Source organism: Canis lupus, chromosome 5, assembly GCF_011100685.1.
Source record: "Canis lupus familiaris isolate Mischka breed German Shepherd chromosome 5, alternate assembly UU_Cfam_GSD_1.0, whole genome shotgun sequence".
Taxonomy (NCBI): Eukaryota; Metazoa; Chordata; class Mammalia; order Carnivora; family Canidae; genus Canis; species Canis lupus.
The window spans coordinates 70507082-70523847 of NC_049226.1; the positions used below are offsets into that span (position 1 = coordinate 70507082).

At 40.6% G+C, this 16766-nt stretch overlaps 1 protein-coding gene across 4 annotated transcripts in view; it reads right to left on the reverse strand.

Moving 5' to 3' along the window:
- Positions 1 to 3406, reverse strand: part of HSD17B2 (hydroxysteroid 17-beta dehydrogenase 2) — an 87196-nt gene extending 83790 nt beyond the window's left edge. Inside the window, exon 1 of one of the 4 annotated variants that reach the window (XM_038538186.1) lies at positions 2815 to 3406. In XM_038538186.1, coding sequence (XP_038394114.1) covers positions 2815 to 3268 — 454 coding nt within the window. In that variant the 5' untranslated portion in view covers positions 3269 to 3406. The remainder of the gene's footprint in view (positions 1 to 2814) is intronic. The other 3 variants (XM_038538187.1, XM_038538185.1, XM_038538184.1) reach the window with 3 other exon arrangements.
- Between the last annotated feature and the right edge of the window lie 13360 nt (positions 3407 to 16766).

Genomic DNA, 16766 nt, shown 5'->3' on the forward strand with positions numbered 1-16766 from the left:
CTATTTTAGCAAAATGAAATAACTGACTCAAAGAAAAAGGTTATTTTTTTGAACTTGTCTTTGTAATTGTCCTATCCTGGGTTCCTAATTAAATAGGCACTAAAATGGACTTCATCCTTTTAACATGATCTCTTCTTAAAATGTTTTCATTATAAAAGGAATTGAAGGAATTTTAGGGGAGAAAACAAATCCGGATGCTGGAATACAGCCATTCACAATTTCCCTAAGGGTTTTCCTATCCCTGTGACATAGGTACAGTCTTTTTTTTTTTTAATTAAAGATTTTTTTTTTATTTATTCATTTGAGACAGAGACAGAGAAAGAGCATGAGCAGGGGGAGAGGCAGAGGCAGAGGGAGAGGCAGACTCCCTGCTGAGCCAGGAGCCTGACACAGGGCTTGATATTAGGACCCTGAGATCAGGACCTGAGCTGAAGGCAGATGCTTAACCATCTGAGCCACCCAGGTGCCCTGACCTGGATACAGTCTTATTCAAACACCTGGATCCCCTGGGTCTCCCATAGCCCAATTTTCCATTTTGTGACACAGTCACGTGGTTGTCATCTTTAATGCTTGTCCATTGTTACACCAGAGGGATAGGCCATTACCTGTCACCATTTTTATTGCTCTTGATATTTCATTATTGTAATGATGGCACTGAATAAATTTGTCAATATGCCATTTTGTTTTGTGTCTACCCTTTTTCCATATTTCAGATTATTTCTTTAAAAGAAGTTTCCAAATCTTGAATGTCAGTTAAAGGAATAAAATGCAAGGCTTTTGATGAGACACTGTGACACGTCTTCCTTCCCCCACCACCTAACCACACTAAAATGCATAGCGATTTATAACATAGGCCAACCTGAAACAAAGATTATTATTTCAAGTCATGGTGACTTCTTTAATGAGTTCTGGTCTGACTAGATGAATTCATTTTAAATTTCTCCATTTAGTACAAAGGTCTTGACACCGTCTCTAGAATTATACTGAACCTGTGGCATTCCTCATGAAAATGAAAAAGAACCCTAAGGAGACATTTCAGTTGCCCTTAAATGGGTACAGCTCCTTTCTTAATTCTAAGCTTTCTCATTGCTAAGCATTTCATGGAGAGATTAGTTACTGGACTTGAGTCTCTAATTGAATCAGTACTTTTACACACAACAAAACACCGATCTGGACATTTCAATGGCTAATGTAGGCTAACTGACTTGGGTGTGTATTTTGTGCATTTCTGCATGCCTGCATCTTCAAAAGCAGAGGATGAAGCACATTGAGAAGATAAATAAGCAAGAGAGAATTCCTGTTTTCTCAGTCACCTTGAAGTTTACCAGAGTTTACCCCAAGATTTAGTATTTTTACTTATTAGCCTGAGAAGTACCACTCCCTGAAATTTATTTTCCAGGACTATTTAGACCTCCAAGAGATTGTGTCCCATTCTCATCAAGCACAGTATGGCTGGTTTTGTTTTGTTTTGTTTTGAACATGCTTAATTATTTTGTTGTCTTTTGCGCAAGTAGGAAAGCACAATAAATAAAGACTTGGAATTATTCTGAAGACCATGGGTACTTGTTATGACACATAGAACAGAGGATTTTAGACTGCTAGGACTGCTTTTCACTTAGCCCACCATAAGAATTCTAGTGAAAAAGTGGAAAACCCACCCAGTCTTCTAGATGCGTGCCTCCAGACTATACTAGACATCCATGTAGAGAAACATCCTATTGATCAACTGTATTTTCTACCTTGGAACTGTTTGGTGTATTTCTTTTCCCCCATTGAAGAAGCTGGTTTTCCATAGCATTCCAAAACTCCCAACAAGTGCCAATTTGCACTTTATCTTAAAAGAGAATTTCATTATTGGGTTAACGTAAAAGGCAAAATGTACAAGTCATGTGACGGCCCACTTATCAGTGAAACAAGAAGAGCCCTGATTTGCTTCCATCCACACCCCAAGTTTGCTTTCATACTAGGGGGTCACAGCCTTGGGTCAGCATGTGGGCAAATACTTCTGCAGCAGATGCCTCATCTTGGCAGGACTTTCTTTCTGAGTTAGGATATCGATGGGTAACCCTAAGTAAAGCCCCATCCAAGCTCAAACTTCACAACCAAACAAACCAGTTTTACAACACAGAGGAATTTAATTTGGCTTCACACTTGCAGTGGAAAAAGAAACACAAAGAAAGAAAAATGCTGGCAGCTGAGCTAACAAGCAACTGCCTCCTGGACATACTGCCAGCTTGATCCAATTAAGAAACATTAAGAACCTAATGACAGATTTGAAGACAAAAGGTTGAGATGAGGCACATTTTCTTGATAGCAGCCAGGCAGATTGCAAAATTTCCAACCAGGGTAAGAGTCCCTTCGATATTTAAAAAATACAGCAAAGTACAAAGAGAGGCAAACTTTGCAAACTTTCTTGCACATCTAAGGAGTAAGACCCCAAGCCTAGAACACAGCCAAGCATTAATCTCTGAGCAAAATTCTGTTTAAGCCTAAAAAAAAAGCTATGAGGCTTTCCTGAGTACAACAAAACACGTGAAATACCAGAGTTTTACTTATTCATGTTTATCCTGGGAAATGAACAAAATTGTAATTTAGGTGCACTTCACCTTCTGTCCCCTCCTACCACCAGCGTCTTCAAGTTCATCTCGTGAAAAAAAGCAAACCAAAACACTGTAGTGAAAGACACGTGGGGATGTGCCTTCATTTACTCCATGCCAAGATTTTATCTTTAAACCCGATTTGAAAAAAGTCCTGCGAAGGCCACGCAAGTGCCAGATCCTGCCCTGAGTGAGAATTGCCCAGCCGTGCACTTACCTGTGATGAGCACCGCCTTTTGATCCACAGGTAACAACTCTTGACCAGACAAGTAAGTGTAGGTGAGGACACAGGACAGGAAGAAGAGGATCAAGCCCCAGGAGAGGGACAGGCTGAACAGCAGGTAAGCCCCTCCCCAGAGGCCCGCCAGGCAGACCACCTTTCTCCTCATCTGCCCTGGGATCTTTCTGAGATTGCCAAGAGCTAGTCCTCCCAGCACTACGGTGACAGCCAGGCAGAGCCACACCGTCTCCGAGAAGGTACTCATTCTCAGAGACGTGCTGCACCTTTGTGTGCTCAGGACCGGCGAGGCAAGTGGGCAAAGGCTGTCTGGAGGCAGCCCGGTTATATGAACAGAGAGACGAGGAGGGAGGGGGAGAAAGCAGCACCGGCCCACTTCAAATGAGCGTGGATTAAGCACACTCATACAAGCACATATTTCCTGATGGGTCATTGAAACCAGTGAGCAGTTTCATATAAATACCAGAGCACTTCATATTCAATAGCTCCCCTGACGCCACCTGCACACATGACACATACACATACTCACTCACAACAGACACACACACATTATTCTTTCATGACCTCTGGTGAGAAAACTAGTTGGGTAATAATTGACAGACTCCATCCTGAACAGTGAAGCAAAAAACCTTTGTCCCATAGGAAATGTCTTCTTTAGGAGCCTGGGAGATAACTGTCAATCAAGTTCTTTCTTGGATTGGGGGCAAGGGAGGGGGCAGGAGGAGGTGCGTGCGTGTGTGTAAATACAGGCAACCAGTGACGTCCAGAAGATCTGGAAGGGGAGGGCCATCTGATTTTGTTTGTGTCTGCACGCCATCTCCCACCTGCGTCGGGCTGAAGTGTTGGATGGAGATTCTATATCCCTATAGAATACAGAGGAAGAGTCTTGGCAGATGGAAAGTGTTCTGGTCTTGCCAGAAGGGAGGCATGCCAGGCAGAGATAAGAGCAATGATAATGCAATTATAATGGTCAATATCTACTTGGGCTCATTTGTGTCAGGGGCCACATTTTGCTACTTATTCAGTCATTCTCTTTATTGAGACCCTATTCTCTGCCATGCTCTTCTCCAGGCATTGGCACTCAGCAGTCAATACGCTCAGTCTCTTGAATCCAGTATCTTTATGAGGGAGGTTCTACCTTTATAGTGATTTTACAAGAGAGGACACTGAGGCACAAAGAGGTCAAGAGATTTGCTCAAGGCACCTGGCTGGCTCAGTCGGTGAAGCGTCTGTCTTTGGCTCAGGTCATGATCTCAGGGTCCTGGGATGGAGTCCCACCCACATGAGGCTCCCTGCTCAGCGGAGAGTCTGCTTCTCCCTCTGCCTGTCCCCTGCTTGTATTCTCTTTTTGTCTCTCAAATAAATGAGTAAAATATTTTTTAAAAGAGAGAGAGAGAGAGAGATGCCTGGGTGGCTCAGTGGTTGAGCGTCTGCCTTTGGCTCAGAGTGTGATCCTGGGGTTCTGGGATCGAGTCCCACATTGGGCTCCCTGCAGGGAGCCTGCTTCTCCCTCTGCCTATGTCTCTGCCTCTCTCTCTGTGTCTTTCATGAATAAATAAATAAAATCTTGGAAAATTAAAAAAAAGAGAGAGAGAGACTTGCTCAAGATCACACAGTAGTGGAGTCAAGCAGCCTTGTTTCAATGGCTCTGAGCCACTCTACAGCCTGCTTTAGACAAAAAAATAAAACACAGTCAGTATGTAATGTGCTAGTCCTCCCCTGCATTAGCCTTGTTTGAACCTCATGAAACACTTCAAGGTGGATTACTATGCTCATTTACAGAGAGGAAAACTGTGGCTGGGAGAGGGTATGAGGGCACAGGGTACATCCCTTATGAAAGAGCAGTGGATCCTGGCCATGCCCACGACCCACTGGCTCAGAAGTCCATAGTCTGGAGCCTTGACATCTTATTGACCACCAGTGACAACACTGACAGCCCTAGAGATCACCGCCTCTGGGCTTAGGACATATTTTATCTGTGCTGGGTACCTCGCTGGGAGGCACCAGCGTTCTGATAAAGGCTAGGTGTTGGTGTAGCTGGAGAGACAAGAAAAGCCTCATTTGGAGGTCAGATTACTGGTATTCAAATCTCACCTGAGTCATGCCACTTAACTAACTAGGAAGTCATGTGTCTCGAATGTCCCTTGACCCCCTTCTCAGCTGTAAAATAATAAAAATACCAAGGTAAAGCACCTAGCTCATCCTGCCTGGCACACTAGAAGGAGTCTCATAAATTCTGGCAATTCATGCTTTTTCTTTTTTTAAGATTTTATTTATTTATTAGAGAGAGAGAGAGAGAGAGCAGGGGGAGGAGCAGAGGGAGAGCAAGAAAGAATCCTCAAGCAGCCTCCCCACTGAGTGGGGGGAACCTGATGAGGGGCTTGATCCCAGGACCCTGAGATCATGACCTGAGCCGAAATCAAGAGTCAGATACTTATCTGACTGAACCACCCAGGCGCCCAATTCGTGCTTTTTAGATAAGTAAGGAAGAACTTCAGGAGTAGAATAAAGTCCCCAATGGAATATATACTTGTCCCCAAATATGGCTGAAGTTAGCATGGGCTGAGAGGCCAAGAGGAGGCCAAGGACTCCAGTTACGGATGGGATGGGGAAGGCAGGAATTTGGAGGAAATGTTCCCTGCAGTCTATCTTACATGAAGGTAGAGAGAATTTTGGACAGGGAGTTGGGGAAATAATCTCTGACCTCAGATGAGCATTGGCTCCTCTGCCATTGGCCAGTACAGTTCTGAAGGCTGCCCTCCTGGGCTCCGGGCTATCTCCAGGCCCAAGGGAGCCCAGGTGGGAAGCGATGATCTGTTTATGTTACCATATGGTGGAACTGTATAGGGTGACAACAGAGCCCTTACAGGGGTCTTGTGTGGGGCAGTAGCACCTCTTGTCTACCCTCCCAAACACATGGACACCTGAGGTGGGGGGATGTTGCTGGCTCCAGGCCAGGAAGCATCAGGATGAGGATTTGGAATTCCCTTGGTGGACCTGAGATCTCCATCCTTACGTACACCCCATTCCCTCCCGTGGGCTGTGTTCACACCCATCCCAGTGAGGGGACCTCTACTGGGCCTCATGGCCTCACCATCCCAGAAGGATTGAGTCAGGATGGCTCTGGTATCATATAGCTTTCTAGGTGAGGGTGCAGGATAAGTTATACAACTCTTTGCTGTGGGCCTTGGCACTTTCCTAGTGGCTCCCACACTGGGACTGGGACCAAATACCTTTGTGGGTTTCCTGATGCGTGCATCACACCACGAAAATGGAGCAAATCTTCTCCTGGTGGCAGCCCACTTGACTTCTCAGCTACTCAGTCCTGGGGCTCCCTAGGAGAAGGGAAAAAACTTCTACAACATGGAAGTCTAAGTAAGGATGCTTCTTGCCCTTTAACGGGTCAGGGAGTGCACAAATAATAAGATGGTGAGTTGTAAAGCCTCATGGAACTGAGTTCAAATCCTGACTCTGCCACTTACTAGCCCTTCCTGTGGCTCCACTTCCTCTTCTAAAGAAAGGGAACCCAGCCCCTAGGGTTTGGGTTTTTTTTTTTTTTTTTTTTTAGATTTATTTATTTATTTGAGAGAATGCACCAGTGAGGGGAGGGGAGGAGCAGAGGCAGAGGGAGACAATCCCAAGCAGACTCTGTGCTGAGCATGGAGCCTGAAGTGGGGATTGATCTCATAACCCTGAGATCATGACCTGAGTCAAAACTAAGAGATGAACACTCAACCAACTGAGCCACCCACATAGCCAGGTGCCTGGCACTGACAGGAGGGCAGCAGCTCCTCACTGTTGGGAACACACTTTGCCTCCTAGCCCTTTTCTCCTGGGCAGAGGGAAAGGTTCTCACCAGTCCCAAAGTCATATATTCATTTCTTCATTCAGTTTACCACATAGCTCTTCCCTTTGGACATCTACTTCCATGCCACTTCTCACCACCCAGCCTGAATCTCTCTCATCTCCCCCATATTCACCCCTTCCTTATAGTTAGGTCCATTCATAAATTCTGAACACAGTTTATTTTTAAGACTGTTCTGTCTTCACTACAAGACCATGAATTTCATGAGGGCAAGAATCGTATTGGGGTTTTTTTTTTTTTTTTTTAATTCACTGTGCACCAGATGCCTAGCCTAGTGCTTGTCACATTGCATGTACATAATCAACATCTGTTGAATGTGTAAAGGAAAGAGCAAATCTTTACTGAGTGCCTTCTAGGTGGCAGATTCTGAACCAGTCATGGGGGAATTCAGCAGTAAATAATATGAACCCAGTTCTGACCTTGGGGAGTAGCTGCCATAGGAGCAGAGACTAGTAGAGCTGGATGGTGGGGAAAAGGAAGGCTTTTTACCAACTAGGAACACAGATGGAGTTGCAGAATTTTCCAGTGAGAACTGTCCCAACCTCTTCTGACCCCTGAATGATGACCTTAAGGTCCTGGTCTGAGGGCTATTCTGCCTCTGACTGAGGACTTCCTCCAACTGGCTGAGCTGATAGTATCTCTTCTCTTATTCGTCTCCTTAAGGAGCTGTATTAGAGCTGTCCTTAAGGCCATCCTTGCTTGAAAGTGTCCCATTTTTTGCAAGCTTGTTCTTAGCTTCCCCAGGGGAAGGAGCCAATTGGATCAAGTCATCCTCGCTAATGATGCCAACAGGTCAACGTGCTCTACTTCCTTCTGCTGGCAGAGATGCCTTCCAAAAGGCACTCTGAAGACAAGATATCTTACCCAAAAGAGAGGATTTCCTAATCCGGGCCAAAAACACAAAACAACAAAAAAACATTGCTGAGAATCCTAGAATGAACACTTTCTTAGAACAAGTGGCCCTTGAGTTTAGAAAGGAATTTGAAGTAACTTCCCATTGGATTCTCTCTGTAACAACTCCACCAAGTGGTCATCTTGTCTATTGTCAGTACACCTCAAAGCCTTTGAAGGCTGATATTCCAGTTGAGGACATTATTAGAAAGTTCTCCTCTAGACCAGGTTTCATCATGCAATCTGTCCTTTCTTTGCCACTTGGAGTCACAGACCACATCTAGTCCTTACTTCTTTCAGATATTTGAAAACTGATCTCTTCCTTCTCCTGGTGGAGAGTCCTCAAGTCTCTTAACTGCCCCTTAATAGACCTCATAATATGACTCATCTGGCACAGAGTGTCTGAAGCAGCCTCATTGTTAAGAGTTCAAACACTTAAAAAATCATGTTGTTGTAGTAACTGAAGAACATATCATGATGGTGAGCGTGGAATGTTAATGGAGTTTCACCAACTAGGGAATGACCATGTGTTGATATCACTGTAACCCAAACTTCAAGGTATGGACAGGGTGGGAAAGGTAATAACAGGTCATCTCATGGACATGAGGGCCATATTGCTGGTAACACAAGTTTTTTGATCTTCACCCTTTCAGATGATAACTAATGTTTTGAGTGTTGATTTGTAATTGTGTATGTATTTTATATCTCATTCTCTATTTCACACAGTGGTAGGGGAAAACACCAGGAGAAGACAACCAGAAGTTGAGGCTGGATCAAGACTTTGTTGTGTCATTGACATGTGTGGGGTGAAGATGTCTAAATTCCACAATTATCATTAGTTCCAAAAAGGTCTCATATCTTATGAGTTGTATAGGATTTCAAGGATCCTTAGCAGCCTGGTCTTTCTCAGAATGGGATCCAATTAATTTTTCCCTGAAAGGTTGGACCTAGAACGGGGCACAGTATTTTCACTACAGTGCGAACAGTGCATAATAGCAAGATTATCACCTCCCCTAGCCCTGAAGCTACGTGTTTATTCATATGTCCAGAGACTCATTTGCTCTTTAAACAATTGATTATTTTTGAGTTGACTGTCACTGTGTTTGTGGCTTCCTTCTGAAGAGCACAGCATGGAGACAGGAAAACAGTAATCTCACACTGGAGAAATCTGACAAACACAACCTCAACCAGGTAATCAAGGTCAACATGGACAGCGATCAGTCATGTGATAAAAATGTCCCCTTTATCATTGCAGAACATTCTACAAAAGATCTGATCAGAACTGTCAAGGTTATCTAAAATAAGGAACTTTTGAGAAATGGTCACAGTCAAGACATCCCTAAGGAGCCATGAGCAGTAAATGTAATGTGGGATCTTGGATGAAACTCTGGAGCCAAACAAGGACATAGGGTAAAAACTAAGGAAATCTGGAGAAACTATGTACTTTAGTTGATAAGGATGTATCAGTATTGGTTCATTAGTTGTGACAAATGCCCAACAGTAATGGAAGATGTTTTGAGTATGGGAAAGTGGGTGTGGGTATACAGGAACTCCATACTGTCTTCAAATTTTTCTGTAAGCCTAAAACTATCCTATAATCAAAAGTTTGGTTAAATATATAACAATAGGTAAGTATGATAAATGTTCATATTTTTATAATAATATAATTTAATGCTTATGTATATACCTCTATATGGATATATTATATTTATTTATATTATAATAAATAATAAATATAGCTATAAAAATTTATCTAAGTAGCCTTTTCATTTTAGAATAGATTTACAAAAACTTATGAAGATAGTACAATGTTATTTATACATATACATATGTAGCAATATATATAGTAATATATATTATTATATATTATATAAAAACATAATTATATAATTTATATATAATTACATGTATAACTATATATATACATATATATATTTACTAAGGAATGAAAAAAATTATAATACCCCTTGATCAACAAGAAGAACATTGTCAGCAACCCCCAGGAACCCCTCTCATGCTATCTCCCAATTACTAACTATCCTTTCTCTCTTCAAAAGTAACTACTATTCTAACTTTTAACAGCATAATTTAGTTTTGCCTGTTTTTTAAACTTTATGTAAATAGAATCACATAATATTAATATTAGCTGTGTCACTTGACAACATATAGATTCATCCGTGTTGTATGGATGACTAATTTTCATTGCAAAAAGCAAGGACTGGCAAATTACAGCTGACAGGACAAATCTGGTCTGTTAACATGTTTTGATAAACGAAGTTTTATTGGAATTCAGCCATGCTCATTTATTTACTTATTTCTGTGTCTGCTTTCCTGCTACAATGGCAAAGTTGAATAGTTGGGAAACAAATCATAAGACCTGCAAAGCCAAAAATAGCTACTATCTTGTTTACATAAACAATTTGCCAACCTCTGCTGTAAGGCATTTGGTTGCATAAATATGTCTCTGTTTCTTTCTCCATTGTATTAATAGAAAAAATGAGTTTTTCACTTTGCTAGCTATCATGAATAGTTGCTGCTATAAATATTCTTTTTTTAAAGATTTTATTTATTTATCAAAGAGAGAGCATGCAGGTGTATGCACATGCACAAGCTGGGTGAGAGGGGCAGAGGGAGAGGGAAAGAGAATCTCAAGCAGACTTCATTCTGAGCACAGAGGACTCAACCTCACCCCTGAGGACTCAATCTCACCCCTGAGATCATGATCTGAGCCGAAATCAAGAATCAGATGCCCAGCCGACTGAGCCATCCAGGTGCCCCTGCTGTAAGTATTTTTATAAACGTCTCTTGAAACACATGTGTATCCTTTGCCGTTGGGTACATTCAATGGAGTGGAACTATGGAATCCATGGCATATGCACAAATTCAGCTTGGTGCCATATTTTTCCCCAAAAAATGATTAAACCAATCCCAACTAAACTATGAGAATTCCAGTTGTTCCACGTCCTTCCTCAAGTTTGGTATTGTCAGGCTTCTTAATTTTAACTATTCTGATAGGTCTGTGGTTGGATCTAATTGAGTTTTAAATTTCTTTTCTCTGATGACTAATAATTTTGAAAACCTTTTCATATGTTGATTGTTCATGTGATATTCTCTTTGTGAAATGCTTTATAAATTTTTTTCTGACTTCTTTAGATGTATGATTTTTTAAACCCTTTTTCTTTTTCTTAAAAAAAAGATTTTATTTATTTATTTGAGAGCGAGAGGAAGAATAAGAGAGAAAATGAGAGAGCACCAGTGGGAGAGAGGCAGAGGAAAAACAGGTTTCCTGCCAAGTGGGAACCCCAATGGGGGGCTCAATCCCATGACCTGAGCTGAAGGCAGACTCTTAACCAACTGAGCCACCCAGGTGCCCCTAAAGCTTTTTTTCTTTTTAAACTATACACATTTCAAGGCTATACAATATTTTTAAGTATGTCTGAGCTGCACTCCCAATGTTTGGTATGTACCATTTTAATTATTGTGCAATGAAAAATGTTTTATAATTTCTACTAGAATTTGTTCTTTGTTACATGGGTTATTTAGAAATATATTTTATAAATTTATATGGGAAATTTTAGTGATATCTTATTGCACTTTCTAGCTTAACTTTACTCGTGTTGAAAAGCATATTATATGTAATTTCAGTCCTCTGAAATATCTTGAGCCTTGCTCTGTGGCCCGTCACATAGTGGATTTCTATAAACATTCACATGTGCTTAGAAAGAATGTATATTCCGTGGTTGGTTCTGGTCCATGCATATCATTTAGATCTTTTCCATCCCTCTAGTTTCATTTGTGCTAGATTCTTGCATTTCAGATATGTCTCTTCAAAGCACCAGATACTACGGTACTTTTTTTTGGTATAACAATCTTGTCTTTTAAGCAAACAATTTAGTTCATTTACATTTCATGTAAGAATTGATGTGTTTATCAATCCTTAAATCTATCATTTTACTTTTTACCTTTTATTAGTCTTTTTTAAAGATTTTACTTATTTATTCATGAGAAACATACAGAGAGAGGCAGAGACATAGAGGGAGAAGCAGGCTCCCTGTGGAGAGCCTGACATGGGACTCGGATCCTAGGTGCCCAGGATCATGACCTGAGCCCAAGGCAGATGCTCAACCACTGAGCCCTTGGTACATCATGCTTGGACCTTTGAAACATATGCACACCATCCCCACCATCCTGAATTATATGCTATAGTCATCACAAATTTTTATTATGAGATATGTCAAATCTCACAGATTGTTCTTAATATTTGCTTTATGCAGTCATCATTCATTAAAATTTTCCAAATAGTTACCCTTTTGTGGCTTCTCATTCCTTCCTATGTCTCCATGCTTGCCCTTGAGATCATTTTTCTTTAGTATTTCTTTTTTAAAAAGATTTATTTATTTATTTGAGAGAGAGAGTTAAGTTCAGGGAGGGGCAGAGGGAAGGAGAAACTTTAGCAGACTCCTCACTGAGCTTGGAGCTCAATGCGGGGTTTGATCTCACAACCCTAAGATCATGAACTGGATCATGAACTGAACTAAAATTGAGTCAGACGCTTAACCAACTGTACTACCCAAGGGCTCCTTTCTTTAGTATTTCTTTAGTGTGGGTGCTAGTGATAAAATTTCTATTTTTGTTTTTCTGAAAATGTCTTCATTTCACCATTTTTGAAGGATATTTTCACTTCAAGGGCATAGAATTTCAAGTTGGCAGTTGTTTTCTTTCAGCAATTTGACGCCTTTAAGAAGATATGTTTTATATTTTATCTGGCTCTATTGGATAAGCTCTCAGCAAGAGAGTTGATCCTAATTATCTTCTCTGCCATTACCAGAAGCAAAGTTCCTAAGTCTTTTTTATACCATCTGGTAAGGCTCAGCTCTCCCTATCCTTACAAGACATTTTATTTGTATCAAAATGAAAACCCTGTTAAATTTCATGTTTTTAAGATTGGGTCCACTATGCCCTCCTCCTAGGACACATCATGGGAAAATCTAAGTGAAAGTTCATAGCTTTCTAAGTTTTGAAGCAAGGCATTTCATAAGATGTTCTTTCTTTTTTTTTAATAATAAATTTATTTTTTATTGGTGTTCAATTTGCCAACATACAGAATAACACCCAGTGCTCATCCCGTCAAGTGCCCCCCTCAGTGGCCGTCAACTGTTCACCCCCACCCCCCCGCCCTCCTCCCCTTCCACCACCCCTAGTTTGTTTCCCAGAGTTAGGAGTCTTTATGTTCTTTCATCTACCACATATTTACAAAGTTCCTACTAAGTGCCAGGTGCTGTTCTAGGTACTGAGAATCCAACAGTGAGTAAAATAATTTGGTTCCTGCCCTCACAAAGAAGCTTAAATTCTAATTAGGGAGAGAGACCAGTAAATAGACAATTATAATACAGGTATGAGGATGTACCTCTTGAAATCTTAATCATCTGCCATTTCTCTATCATGCCAACAATGATAGCAGAAATGACCTTGTCAAAATCTGTCTTTACTCATTCCACTAATCAGTAGAGTAATTCTAATCTGACACATCTACTTATTGGTCAGCCATGTTAGGTCCTAGCAACTGTCCATTCCTCTTCTAAGATTACCCAAACCACTCTTTTTCTAAGAGCCATGAAAGGAATCAGATTCCCCTCTGTCCCATGGTTTTCAGAAGACATTTTCTTTCTCTTTTGGAAAAAGACAAAAATTGGGAGTGTAGGGCTTTCAGAGCTCAGAAGCACTTCTCAGAGTAATTAGTCTATGAATATGCTCATGACATCAAAGGTGTTGATAAAAACCCAAATCTGGATTTTAGCACTATAGAGAAAGCTATCCTACCTTTAAGTTTAGAACTGTCTTACATTTTTTAGTTTCTATGCTGGAAAATTCTTCCTGCGTAATCTTCTTACAAATCTTTGATGTGATTCTGGCTGATAATTTCTTGGGACTGCAACTAAATAATTGGACTGCAACTAAATAATAAAATTGCCTAGATCAGTACTTCCCAATTTTTTGTACTTCATAACCAGTGCAATCTTTTTTTTAAAAGGAGAGAGATACACATTGAGACTCCACTATTTAACTTTGCCAAGTGAGAATGCATTTAAAAACCAACTATCAACAGTCTACAAAAGAAAAGGTATTTTAGGGCAGCCCAGGTGGCTCAGTGGTTTGCGTCGCCTTCAGACCAGGGCCAGATCCCGGGGACCCGGGACCAAGTCCCACGTCGGGCTCCCTGCATGGAGCCTTCTTCTCCCTCTGCCTGTGTCTCTGCCTCTCTCTCTGGTTTCTTCTCTCATGAATAAATAAATAAAATCTAAAAAAAAAAAGAAAGAAAGAAAAGAAAAGAAAAAAGAAAGAAAGAAAGAAAGAAAGAAAGAAAGAAAGAAAGAAAGAAAGAAAGAAAGAAAGGTATTTTAACACACCACAAAAAAATGGACACGGTCTCAGAATGAAATGTGATCTCTTATACTGAATAAATTTAACTCTATGAGAAATGTTCAATGTTGTCCTCATTTTTCAGAGAGTACCCCAGACGGTAAAAGTTTTGTCGCTAACTGACAGCAGGCAGTGGATTGCCATTTGAGAACCGAAGCGAGAAAGCTATAGGACCCTGCTCTTAAGACAACAACAATAGAACTTCATACTCATGAGATTTGGGGAATAAGTTCTAGATTCTGTGAACAGGAGGTGGTAGCATTCTAAATCCTGATATTTTTATCTGTGCCTTTGTTCTTGGGCTCATTTCTTTCTCTTCTGGGCACTAACCACAGCAAAGAGCAAAGCAGCATCAAGAATAGAAAAGTCGAACGCCAGTTAATCTACACGCCTTAACCCATTGTCCTTGTCTTCCATACATTGTGTATTAAAGCAATAACATTAGTAGAGGGCGAGCTTGAAAGATCCCTGAGTTCTATTTTGACATTGTGTATCAAAACAAAAACATTAGTAAAGAACCAGATTAAAAAATCTCTGAGTAAAAAAAAAAAAAAAAAAAAAAAAATCTCTGAGTTCTAGTTAGATTTACCCACTTGTTTACTGACAAGGGCTCTCCACCTATACAGCTCTATTTCTCATGAATACATTAAGGATTCAACATGGATAAAAATATTTCTGCTCATGTTTCCAAATTTCTCTCTTATTCTCCCTTAAATGCCTCGAAATTAGTCACATCCTCTGTGTTCATTTCCTTTCCTCCCCCTTGGGAAGGGCCAGAGTGTGAAAATTCCACCCTGAATCGAAGGGGATAATGGCACAAATGACCACTCTCACTAGGCTGAATGGTTTCAGCCAGCTTCTTCCTGCAGCAGAAATAAGGCCATGTATCTCCTTCCATGTCGGTCAGCCAAACCCAAGCAACCATTCTATCAAGGCACCGATGATAATACAACTTCTGGAAGCAATTCTTAAATGTGCTCTAGAGACAATAACCACTTTTCACTGGCCCATGGTGAGGTGATGGTCATCAGTGAGCACATCTTCTGAGTTTTCTTAAGACTGAATTCATTCAATTTCAAGGATTATCTTCAGAGACTAGAGCCTTCCTCTCTTTTTGGCATTAAAATATCTTTTGGTGAATGAAATGGTGGTGATAGGCTATCACAGTTTAGTTGTTGTTTCTTTTTGGATGCCCTTACTTGGCAAAATTAAAAACTAGCAAGCCTACATGTCTCCCCAGATTTTGGTCTGAAATCTTACCAGGGTTCAAAATTCAAAAACATGGGAGCCCCATTAACAGACAATATGGTAGCTTTGAGTTAGCTGAGTTCAGGGTGGAAATTCAGCTCTGCTATTTACTCAACTATGTGAACTGCCCTCTCTGCTCTGAGCCACAGTCTCTCACCGACAGTGGGATAATAATTCGTACCTCATATTGGTTATAAAGGTAATCTATGTAAAAGTCCTGGCATATCAGAGTTTTCAATGGCAGCCATTATCACAAGAATCTTTTGGGTCTTGACAAGAACTCCTTTCTTTCAGTTTCTGTCCTTTCTTCTTGGGACTTGCAAATTGAGAAATACGGGCTGAAGGCAACCAATGCACAATTTGGCATGGCTTCTCTCATATAGTCATGGCTCCCAGGCTGAAGGTTCACAGAAGGAAACAGACTTGCATCTGTATCTCCAGAAGGGAGATTAAATCTAGGATGAGTCTATTAGAAAGACAACATTTCAAAATTTGGGAGCACAGCTGAATACCAAAAGTAAATTATGCCATAAGCCAGATGTTCCAGGAACTTCTTTTCCATTTTTTTCCTTTTGCCTGAAGGGAAAGTTTTAGTTCATAAAGAAAACAATGAGCAGAAATTGCTATCGCAAAATTGTTCATGGTTATTTAAAATGAGCCCGTTTGAAAATAATCAAAGATGTGCACAATGATTTATAGAGGAAGTTGTTCATTTCAGTGTTATTTATCATATGTAAAACACAGAAGCATCCTAAATGGCTAACCATAAAGGATTTGTTATATAAATTACGGTACTTTCATTTGATGGACTGCTATACAGCCATTAAAAATCATGTTGTTAAAGAATATTTAATGACTTGAGAAAATGTTTGCAATATTTTTTGAGCAAGGAGAGCAGGTTACAAAGTAGAATCTATAGTATGATCACATTTTATGTCCCTATAACACAGATATCAGCTGGAACATCTCAGTCGAGATCCAGATAAGACTGGCTCGAATTCCCAAGCCTGTGGCCTGGGGTCATAAAAGCCTTGCCTGGATTTCTTTGAGATCCTAGGGACCTACTCTCTCCTAGTTCCTTTTGCTTCTTGTCAGTCACTCCTCTCTACCATTCTGAACTCAGTGTGAAACTCAACTTCTCTTTTCTGTTTGCAAAACAAAATATATAACAGTAAAATCAACTGTAGCAAAGTACCTCCTAGTTTGAATGACCCAGGAGAGAGGGAAGAGTGGAAGAATCATGTACCTGACTGTAGTGGGATGAATAGTGGCTCCAAAGAGATATGTCCATGTGCCAGCTATATGAACCCGTGAATGTGACATTATTTGGGGAGGAAAAAGGGTCTTTACCAATGTAATTAAGTTAAGGATTTTTTTTTTTTATGGTGCAAAAGTTAATGTTTAGATTTAACCAGCTAGACTCAGTTTAGATGATCCCAATTTTGTTGGCAACTTCCAAAGCATCATAGTCAGGAGCCGGTTGAACATATGCCTCCTCCTCTCCTTC